Below are 12,252 nucleotides of genomic sequence, written 5' to 3'. Positions count from 1 at the left end.
GAGAAGACATGCCCGAAGTTGTTTTAGGTAATCTAATTTCCATATGCAACATCACTTGGCAGGAAATTAGACTCATGGCTTTGCACAAACACTTGTTTGTACCTCCAAAGACAGAAATGAACACCTCCCTTCAACAAAAAAGGAATGAAAATCTAATATATTTTGATGCTATCATGGCAAATTTCCAGGACAAGGGTTTGTAAAATTAGGCACAGACTACTGGATTTAATTGCTGCTTCAAAAGTAACATTAATGGCAAATGCTGGGACTGGTGCTCAAGACAGAGTCATGAGCCTTCTTTTTATAGTGACAGTGGTCACACACCAGTGCCAGTGTCCCAAAGATGCCCAAAAAGCAAATACATGCCATGACTTTACATCAGCCAAACACATTCAGCACACTAGAGAACATCACGGTGCTTCATACTGCTCCCCACCCTTCCTCTCTTTATTTGAAGAAAAAGGAAGAAAATATGGCTTGGTAAGAACACCTATGGAGTAGCAGAAAAAAAACATTAAAACTGCATGATCTTTGAACTCTTTCAACAACAGTCTGTGCTAAAAATATAAAGAAATTTGGAGTCAATCATTTGGAGAAAATATTTCAAAATATGAAGGTTCTCACTCCTCAGAAGGGTCTGGCATGGGTCAGGCAATCAGAACGCGCAAGGGGGCTATGCCATGGAAAGCACCACTTACTGGCTGAGCACACAGTACAGACTATAAAAATGCTTCCATTACCAGATCAGAACTTTCAAAAAGCTCACCTTTGGGTGCAAAACATTGATCAGCAGCTCATTTGCTGTTCTCCTCAGAACATACCCCTTAAATACTGGGAGTCAAACAAAGACTTTTGGAGGGACTGAAACAGAATAGTACTGATATTCATAACATATTGTATATAGCATGTAAAGAATAACCATTTTATTTCTACTGACTCTAAATAACTTTTTGATTATTTTCTGCCATACGAGAATCATGTCCTGGTCTTTAAGAACTGTAATCTGTAAATTCATCTGCTATAACTTGTGTGCGTATTTGTTTACAAGGACTAATACTTCCTACATAAAGAAAGCCTTAGACAATGTACGAATAAAAATTGACTGAAGCCTGCTGTATTAGAAGGTGGAAAATTTATCCATTTTTAGCAAATGTCAAATCATTGGCTATTGCTTTTAAGATTAATAAAAGATATAATGGTTTCTAGATAGCCTCTAAATAAAGATTACTATGAATGGAGAAATGATTTACCAATAGTCACCACAATGAGATTTCTTTAAAGGTTACAATCATCAGTTATTTAGCTGAAACAGTGCTGAGAATGCCTGGTCATTTCTTGAATAATGCATAATGTTCATTGTAGATTTGATCTGTATTTTAACAATACAGATATTTCTAAAATAATGGAGAAAACTATCTGTTACTTTCCAACTGCTCAAGATAGTTACATGAAGTAATTGTCTCTGAAAATATTATATGGAGTTACATGACTGTTCATTTGCAAGAACAACTTGTAGTGATCGCTACACAGTAAGGCATAAGAAAACAAACTCATCAGGTTTTATAGACTTTTAAGAAAAGCTGTGATAAATACAGGGCATAGAAAAGGACCTTCCTGGAATACTAAAATAAAATTATTAAATTGCTGTATAGTACAGGGGGACAAATGTAAAACTAACCTTTGAAAATTTACAATTAAAAAAGCAGGACCAACAAACACATTTGGCGGGGGGGGGGGGGGGGGGGGGGGGGGCGCAGGGAAGCAGTTGGCTACGCAACATAAATACCTCTGATATAATTTTCCAAATACCTTTAAGTCTATCCAGAAGATTGCTCGGGCACACACAAAGTATAAGGTCTAGTGTTTTATTGTAGGATTATCAACCATACTTCATGTGAAGCTGCAAGCTATTTATGTGAGCTTGTTTCTCCATATGAACTTCTTCAAGAGCAGCAAAACCCAACCTTAATAAATGAAAATTAATTTATTTTGATGTAATTTCATGAATGTTTGATCAGAATGTGTTAACAGGTTTCAGTGTAAGGAGAACTGGTGAAGTAATAAAATATACCTCTACTATACAGTTAAACCTGCTTATGGGAAACTCTTGTACAATGAAACACTGTTTATTCAAGCATTATTTTGATATACTGAACACAAATAATGCAATCCTACTTAATATAAAGCTAAGTACTCAACAGGGGGGTGGGGGGAAACAAAACCCCTTCCCCAGCTCCCCACAACCCCTATGCCTAGAGGGATGGGAACCATATCACCAGATCAGTGGAGAAGCAGGATTATTTTATCAGGTAAGGTGAAAGACATTAAATGTTTACCTAGCTTTTTTTGTAGTGAGAAACGTGTTATTCTAGGCCAGAGTATTTATGATGTTGTCTAAGAATAAGGTTTCGTTCTCCCTCTAAACTATTTTCTTCATTAGAATCTGTGCCCAAAAAGGAATATTCAGGTATATATTCCACAAGTGGTTAATGAAAAACAAAACAAAACAAAACAAAACAACAAAAAAACCCCACCAGCCAGATACTCCAAAAACATACACAGAGATCTGCAGAGATCAGACTTTCCATAATACAGGACAGCTTGTAGAAGCACTGTATGTCTGTTAGCAACAGGAATTTTGGGAGGAATTATTTGTTTTAACAGACAGATCACAGATTGTACAGCAGTTCACTTTACATCCACCTTGAAACACTGTTAAATTGCCTGAGAATAAACTCTCATCTTGAAAAAATGGGGAACTTTTGCGTATTACATCAGAAGCCTGATGAACCACATTATACTCATGCTCTGGATGATGTAATTACTACTTTTTTTTTTTTTTCTCCCTGAAAATTATATATGATGTGGCAGATAATATAAATGAAATATATGAAATGACGCAAATGTGTCCAGCTACCAAATCATCACCCTGAAAGTCCTTTGCTTTTACCCTCCATGTCTATCTCTGTCCACTGAAAATTATAACTTTCCTTAACTAATATTACTTCCTTTAAATGGAAGAGCAGGTAAAAGGCCTTTGCACCATCAATACCAGTAAACTTTCAGCAGCAGCTGTGGGCTGATAAATAAGATTCTATTTCTCCCTCCTCCCCTCACCCTTAAAGGTATCTTTTTCTTTTGCCTCATGCTATATACAGTCTTTTCAGTTTAGTGTAGACTGAGTTTAAGTTTCATCATGTGTAGGAAAAAAACTGAAGTGCACAAATCTCATATGCCTCTTTCCAAACTATGTTTCCTCCAAAATGTGAGATCAGTAGCTAAAATAAAACAGCGTAGTTTTCTGCGCTGTCAAAGCCAGGACAACCAAAATTCCCAGGTTATGGTAACTTTGAGTTCTTGCTGTTAACGCAGCTTGCTCTCTATTTTACAATACTTATCAGACAGCAAGATCACACTCATCTACATAAGTAACATGAGTAAAAATAAAAAAAATTACAAAAAAATGACCAGTTTACAGAAGTCCTTGGAAACACTACATAGGACCAACATGCACATAGCCTCTAAAACAACCGATTCCTCTGTTACCTGACTTCTGTGGCAACTCATGTCTAAAACATTGATTTTCCTGCCCAACTGCTTGTTTGAGCATGAAAAGAGGGTGTTTAATATTGAAAACAGTCTATTTTGGCTGAAATGTTGACAGATGCCTACGGGCTGAGAAGTCAAAATAATTTCTATACACATTACAAGATGATATATAAAATCCTGTTCTCTAATATGAAGATTTAAATGTTTTGATGTGATGCTTTCAAACTTCAGAATACATGATTCTGCCTTTAAGGTCTAGCCAGAGAATTAAGATATTGAATCCTCAAATCAAGAAATAATGCCATGTTCCACTCAAACACATCCTTATATAAAACACTAAACCAAAGCAATGGCTAACTTCAAACAATTTAGTCTATGTCACCCAGAAGATATACAGCTGTAATAATTACATCAATAGGTTCCTTGTTAAATAAAAAAAATAAATAAGAGGTTTATTTCACCTTCACATGGTGTCTTTCTCATGCAGACCTCAGATTTCCACATTTGTATCCCTTTAAAGGATTTGATATGCAGGGAAAGAAGAAAGGATGATGGTAAAAATTTCAATTTAGCGGTTACTAAAGGCTGCCATATTCGATACTATACAACATATTATTCCATACCTTTTACTGATGTATTAGGTGGAGGTCCTTCCATTCTCAAGTTCCACGGAGGATCACCTTGATTAGCAAAGTCCCTCATCTTCAGATAGCTAATTGTAAGTCGGATGATGGATGCCTTGTCAAGCTGGCTGGTAATGGCTGCAGGCAGTGGCAACAACTTTGCCAACTCATAGAATTCAAAATTCTCCTTTCCCCGGCGAGAGCGAGCAGCATCTCGGGATTTCTCCTTCCTCAAAGCTTGTAAACTGAAAGAAAATAAACAAAGTAGGACATTCATCAATATTAGCGTTCTGTCACATTTAACCAATTTGCTTTTTCACTGCTGGTCTTCTGTACAAATTACTACATTTACAAAATGCTGCTGTGTATGGATGTACAGACTTCAGGATATATTTAATGGTACTCCAGTCTTTGAATGATTAAAACTAATGATAATATTTGAGTTTCAGTGGTAGCCAACATATTGACTACTCCTAACTCATTTCAGCCACTTTCTTTTTAGCCTGCCCTTCCTTTCTCTGCTGCCAGCTGCAAGAAAAGATTCCCAAGAATGCTGTGTATGTGGAGTTTATCTGCCTAGATGTCATTGCTTCTCCTGACTCATTGTACCCAATTTTGTCTAAATTTGTGCCAAACTCTGACTCTTGGGAAAAGAAGGTTAAAAGTAGATGACTGAAGTGTGTGCTACCTCTGGCAGGGGTTGCGGTGCAGCCAAGATGACCAAACAGGTTGTACAGTGACCTCTTAGCCACAGAAGTTTAAGTCTGGTGAAATGATGTAAACCTTCCTGGATTTCATTAAGCTGCTCTTTTTGAGTGGTTCAGCTGTCCCTGCTGTGGGAACAGCAACCTTTGTCAGCGGGGGAAGCAAGCAGTTAACACAGTTATGTGCTTCACATGTCTGATTGTAATTCACTACCACATACATGCCAGCCTGACAACTTTTTGGACAGAAAGGACCTCCTGCATTACACTGAACAGGTGGAAATCCAAAGACATTCATTTAGTCCTATTGCATCACTTGCTACCACCCATACACAACACCTAAAGGTAACTTGGATTTTACTTCCTGGCCTATTTGTTTAATATGTGTAAAACTGCTGAATGCACTTTTTTTTTTTAACTAACTTTTTTTGTTGCATGGTTTGGGACAAAGAAATGTACAATACTTCCCGAAAGATTAGGAGTCAATGTGTAGATAATACAAAGAACAGATAGTATTTTTTTTTTTTGAGACAGAGCATTCAACTCAGGATATGATAAGCTTGACCAGACCTCTGTCTCAGTGCATAGTGTTTGGTGCTGATGCTGAGGGTGGGTGTCTACCAATCAGTGTAAGGTGAGTAGAAATTATTCTTATTCATCACAAACCCCTTTGCTTCATTTATTTACTTATTAATTTGATGAAGTTGCAGCCACGATTCCATTAACTAGTCATTGGTTTACAACAGAGCTGGAATTCAATCAATGTATAACGGAACAGCAAACGCTTCTCATAAGCTTCCACAGCTCTTCCTGAAACCCTGGATTTTACCAACAAAAAAATCATAACAGCCAGATATACAAAAGCACTCTGGCATGTGAAGTAGATCAGTAGAATTTAGGCACACATATCGAATACCATGATTCTGAGACCTCTGCTTAACTATCTTTCTAATTGGGAAATAATTTAAACTTCAGTGTCTCTTATTTTAATATTCTTACCCAGCTGCATTTTTCTGCCTGTCTGTGCCACCTCAGAATTGAAAGGGCAGATCAGCTGGGCCCTTAAAACACAAATTAAATCCCTCCATCACACTTCTCTGAGAATGCTTAACAAATTATATTCCCTACACAATTCTATACTAATAGCAATCATATCTAAAAATACAGCCTGGCTAAGAAATAGGGATGGTGAGATAAAGGTACGGGAGAAAATGGCACATCCTTACCCATAGGTAAGGAACCTACTGAATCCCACAATAAAGTACATACTTGTCTTTATGAACTCTATATAGACAGCTAGCAGCTAGATTTGTAAGTTATATTCCAGGAGAAAAGTACCTGAAAAATAAAATTTCACAATGCTTGTTGAGGATGCATCTCTGTTGAATTTCATACCTTCATAGATGTGTAAAATCCCTCAAAAGGTGCATTAAATATAGCTGATAGAAATATTTTATGTATATAGAGAAACCTGGAAGCACAGCTCTGTGAGGTGTGAACCGTCTAATTAATTTCAGTGCAGTAAGGTACCCTAATACAAGCTAAATTCCCACAACAGTAACATAAGGAAGAGCAGGTAAGTTTCTCTGCCCAATTGCTTGCAAGTGAAAGCTCATTTTCAGGGCGCAAGGGATGGCCTTTACTACGTGCCATCACACTTTTTTCTCCAGAAGCTGAGGTTGAGGACCTCAAGTCCCCAAATCAAGTTTGAAGAATCCAGAAGAGCTGAGATTCTAGATCTGTTATGAAAGTCTGCACCAAGTGGTTCACACCTTCTTTCCAAAGCACTTGATTATGCTTATGGAAAATTCTTATGGAAGAAGGGGGCTTTTTGGGGATCCCTAGTAAAACAAATCAGAAACATTACAGATCCCAGCAATTTTTGAAATTGAAGAAAAGTCAGAAATTGAATGGTGATAGAATATTCCTTAGTAACACCAAAGACTGAATCCACAGTTTACAAGTCCTGTATAGGGTTCAGGAGATTGCTGAAATTGAGTAAAATATTGCAGTAGAAAAATATGTAATACTTTACTGTATTATTAACAATTTACAATGGCAGTCAGTTAAGCTGAAAAGCGAGGCTACCTGTGCAAGTAAACAGCATCCTTTGAAAGTCACCTATGTGTATTCAACCTTTTACAATAAAAAACAGTCCCGAAGTACAAGGGATGGGAAGCTGATATAATAGACATACAAAAGAAACTCCTGAGAAATAGTATTATCAATAACATGTTTTTCCTCCCAGTCATTTGTGGAAGCTTCACCAAGTGACTCAGGTCAAGGAGTTTGTAGCTTGTAGCACTTTCCTCTTGGCATCAGTGCATTAAGCTAAATTTACAAACAGTATATGTCGAAATGTGCACAGAAGTCCTAACTTCTACTCTACATAATTCCACCAGGGAAACACTCTTATAGTGTTGGACACTACAGTTATGCTGGTACAATGGGTCCTTAATTTAGAAGCAGCGATTTCCTCAGCAGGATGCAGGAATTCCCTAGATATGGCCTAAACATCACTGTTAATACTCTCTGGCACCTGTGATTCTGATAGGCAAAATCAGCTCCATCATCAGATGCTAACAGAACAAAGTGCTGGCACTGATAATCCCAAGAGGATGCTAGAAAAGAGAGCTGTGAAGCTCACAACAGAAAGCAGTGGTGCTGGCACAGGAGCAAAACACATCTTACGTTCTGTCACACGGCACTGGGATTAGAGTTGATTCTTGGTAAGTTAACTTACTAGGGTATCGGGCTACAAATACCCACATGGTGTCCTGCTAATGAGAAAAACAAAAATGTGGGAAACTATACCCATGTTTACTAAGTGGATTTCAAAAACATTCAGAAAGCACCAAGAAAGCAAGCACCACACATGTGAGAGCTCTCACATGATAGAGAAGGTCCTCCAACAGACAAGCAAATGTACATATGCTATCCATAGTACCAACAAGAAAGTAATAGTGGGAAGTATACCCAAGGGATACAAATATTCCTCCCTCTGCCTTCTGTGGAGAAAGGGAAGGAGCTCAGATAATTGGATCAGAGTGCATCACCGTACGATATCAGATGATGTCATCATCAATAGCAAAACTTCATGCGTTCCCTTAAGAACATACTTCTCAAAGAATTTCCATATACTGAGTCCACTAAAGAAGACTAAGAGGTTTCCAGCTGCTAGCTCCTGATAATTCAGAGATGCAGTACCATATAAACAGGATATTTAATGGCTAGTAAAGTAATGCTATTTTAGATAGCAGGCTTCTAAAATATATATTATTTTTCCTTTTAGGGGCTTTCCAGATGGACTGATACAAAAGGGGTCTGTTTTTTACAGATGAAAGGGTACAATAAATATTACCATACAATTTTAAAATGGTGTACACAACATTTCTAAAGTAGATTTTCTATTGAAAACACAGCAGATGCAGAAGACATGATAATATGGTGTTGCATAAAAGTTTTATTGGTACTCATAACTCACTTGTGATTTCATTGTGCTTGTGGTCATTCCAAGCATAACCTGCTTCATATTTTATTTCACATCATTTAATATATTTTATATTCATAAGCATATACATGCATCCATATCTGTGTGCACACCCACAAGCTCCACATGTCTGGCAGATCATCATCTGTCACTTTAAAGATGGAACAATCACAGCTCCTAATTTTTGCAGAGTATAATGGCAATCAAACATATTACAGCATATCAACAGATGTACTGACCTATATTAGCAATGATTTTTTAGCATATCAGTACCTCGCTTCTGTGTCTTGGTTTGGGCAGTAAAAATCAGTGAAATAAACTAATTCCATGAGTTTGCGTTTTGAATGAAAACAGGGGAACGGTCATGGTTACAAATATTTCTATCTGTAATTTCAAAATATAGCTTGGAAGTAGATATATCACAGAGTTGCCTGCCCAGTGTTAGAAAGGCAGCTTGCATTTACATTTCACCTATGCTGTTCCCTTAAGCCTGACACAGGCAATCTCCCCGCCAAGCAAGGCTTCTCAGAAATGTCGGTCTCTCCCTGCTCAGCCCCACGTAACAGCGCCGGCAGGGTTTTACGGTACCCTTGCTGTACTTGTCATAAATAGAGATTGGACTGGGGACGATGGCCATAAAACAAGGTTTGAGGGACAGACGGGCTGCTGAGCTCCAGCTATAATGGCTCCAGCCAACAGACAGCTTGTCTGCAGTGTGCCGTCATAGTTTTTGCTCATTTTCATTAACTACAAGCAGAGAAGTATGGCAAACTCTCACAAAGGATGCACAGTATTTTTGATAATTCTATTGAAATCCTTCCTGCTTTCAGGAGAAACTTCACAAATGCAACAGTATACCAGAACAGAGCACTTTTTCTTGTAATACTAAACAATATCACACTTGTTAATTCAGCTGTTATCGACCACTAGTGAATTTCTTAAGCCTCTAACAACAACACGGATTAGTAGCAGCAAAACCAGATACAGTACAAAAATAACAACAATATCTAATAATGTTTACAACAAGCTTTATAGAGAACGAAGCAATATGCCTGGGTGTATTTTTATATTAGTCTAGTCTTTTAAATTCAAGGATCAAAAGGTCCACTATAAACATTATCCAACTCTCCAAAGAACGCAGTCAGATGGATGTTATATCCATTTCACAGAAAAGAAATCAAATATATGGAAAGGATGTGCAACATTAGAGCACACAATGAATCTGTGACAAAAAAAAAAAAGAAAAAAGAGGAGGACGGGAGCCAAGTGATCCAACCCCATCAACCTCCTGAAAGAGACTTTCAATTATGTATGTCCTTCTGTGCATATTGTTTTCCAATACAAATAACAGAAGAATGCTTACTTGCCATTGACTTTAGTTGTAGTATTACATACAGAAATAAATTTATGCTGCTCCTGACTCCACAGGTGTGCATTTGGGCAAATCTGTATGAGATATGCTAGAAAGATCCTCTTATCTTGTTCTTACCTTGTTGTGTGTTAATATGACATAACATAGTATTGTCATACTTTGGACATTTTTATATTTCAATCAACTTTAGATCGCTTCCCTTTTTTAAATAACCTCTTTACTTAATTTCTGTATTTATATCAACACCGTGTAGTGGATTAATGTGATAATTTAACTAATATGAATGTTTGCAGATTCTGATCTATTACAGGACTAATCTCTTACCTGTTCCCTCACTTAGCAAAAATTCTTGAGGAGAACCTTTCCTGGGGCTTCAGGCTGACCAGTGCAAACAATGAGGGACGTTTGAGGGACGTTAAGCCCATTTGTAATAATGGATACATAGAAAAGCTGACTCTTAATGCCTGCGCGATTCATTAAGATAATGTCCAAGGCCACTGGTAGGTGCCCACCCATAGGCCATGTTCTGGACTATAAAAATCTGTTTTCATCTCACTGATCTCACAGGACAATTACACTTAATTAGAAGTTCAAAGAATGGAATAGCATCAATATAGAAATGACCCAATTATTTTGAATATTTATTTATTTTGCTTCTATGTGACTCTTACATTTGAGGATCTTTTCCAAAGTGTTCGTTAATAGTGACATCTCAAAAACAGTGTTCAATTCAAGTGGATAATCATCTGAACAACAGCACACTCCAAGAAAAGATTTATACTGGGGGAAAGATGGAGGAAGTAAAGCAGAGTAACCTGTACTACATGATTGCACATATTACAGTTGACAAGTCCAGTCTAGCCAGTCAGGCAGCACCAATGGCGGCAGCAGGAGCCTAAAGCCTCCTGTCATCAAGGGTTCTTCTTATTGTTTTGTCTTTCTAAATGTTATGCTCTAGAAAGCTCAAAAATATGCAAGAAACTGGATATTTTTTCAGTATAGCAGGTACAAGTTGAGTCTAAAAGAATGAAGCAAGAGAGGTGATGTTCCTGTATATGTGAAATAAAAGAAGAAAAAAATCCTCTTCAACTCCCTAAAACTCAAATAGTTCTGAAAAACTGATACTGAAAGTATGTTAAGTTGTTTACCTCCCATTTCTACACAGTATTTTGCTATGTTTGGGCATTTTTTTCCTTTTGAGACAAGTTTTTGAGTTGATGTTTTCTCCCTTTCTTTGCCTGTCTTTTTTACTGCTGTCCTACTCACAGACTTCTTTTTCACACAGATTGTTTCTGAACTGAGAGTACAAGAACTTAAAGACTAATAAAAAACAGTTATGCTGTTTGAAAGAGAGGAGTACTTTTGTGAGGGTAAAACCTCCAAAAAAAGAGGAAAGGAGAATCAAAAGCCACATTAAATTTTACCTTCTTCTTTCTTTTTCAAGTACATCTGAGAAGTCAGATGGCAGATTTTCATGGATTTTTCTACTTGTTTGCTTAGGAGATCCGAACATTGCTCAGTCTCACTATTTATCAATTAATCTAGCATGCAGCCTCAAAGGAAAAAGGTCGACCTGTATTAAAAATTCATCCATCAAAAATTCATCAAAGACTTCAGCATTTTAACTCATGAACCTTTGAACGCTTGCATACCTGTCAGATCTGTGGTCATGGTTAACTGGAATCTATAGTTACTACAGTATCTATACTGGCTCTGACATGAGCCGCAAGAGGAGGCTTTCAGGTGAAAGTGCAGTACATAACCTAGCGAGCCACACTGCTTCCTCAGACTGTTCTTTTCATCGGGCCGGGGACACCTGACATCTGACTACCTTCAAAGTCAGTCAAATCAGACCCTTTCAATGAGCAAACAGTTTTCAGGGGCATTCATTTTTGCCACGCCATAAATATCACCATTATTATGGGGCAAAATTTTGCCACAAACGTAAACAAAACCATTAGCTGACATAATCATCAGTGGTGTAGTCCACAAATTGAAGCCATTTAATGCTGTCTAAGAAAAATTAATGTTTTCAGAAGACTTTTTTTAATGCGTGAAGAAAGCTGTACAGTATATGCTGGAAGTTAAAGCTGGAACCTTCAAGTTCAAGGTAAAAACTCTGCTGCTTAACTAATGCACTGCTCATAGCTGTCATCATTAATTTATGTTAGCCTCTGTAAACATCAAGAGTATAATAGGCCAATTTCACAACTAAATATAGATGCACATTTTGCCCTTATATAAATGGCAGATTGCTGCTGTAGATCATCGCTGCAGCAACACGTCAGTAAAGATGCACTGTTTGATGGTCTGATGCTCACACAATATATAAAACCAGTTGTAATGGTTGTTTGGAAGCAAAGTGTAACATAGCAGCAAAATTTCATTTGTTCCACAAACTCAGGATATATTAAGCTTGGCTGACAAAGACTGTTTGATGTGCTAAATCAGTTTGACCTTCATTTTTGCTTTATATTTCTCATTTAACACATGAAATGACCATTATTTTTTTAC

The 12,252-nt window shown here is 37.3% G+C and overlaps 1 protein-coding gene across 1 annotated transcript in view; it reads right to left on the bottom strand.

The window, feature by feature from the left end:
* Nucleotides 1-12,252, bottom strand: part of NPAS3 (neuronal PAS domain protein 3) — a 611,211-nt gene that overhangs the window by 421,810 nt on the left and 177,149 nt on the right. The window contains exon 2 of the mRNA XM_037395881.1: nucleotides 4,173-4,417. Coding sequence (XP_037251778.1) covers nucleotides 4,173-4,417 — 245 coding nt within the window. The remainder of the gene's footprint in view (nucleotides 1-4,172; nucleotides 4,418-12,252) is intronic.

The sequence above is a fragment of the Falco rusticolus genome, chromosome 7, assembly GCF_015220075.1.
Source record: "Falco rusticolus isolate bFalRus1 chromosome 7, bFalRus1.pri, whole genome shotgun sequence".
In the NCBI taxonomy this organism is placed as follows: domain Eukaryota; kingdom Metazoa; phylum Chordata; class Aves; order Falconiformes; family Falconidae; genus Falco; species Falco rusticolus.
Note: the sequence above shows the minus strand (reverse complement) of the source record. Positions and strands in the feature narration are given on the sequence as shown.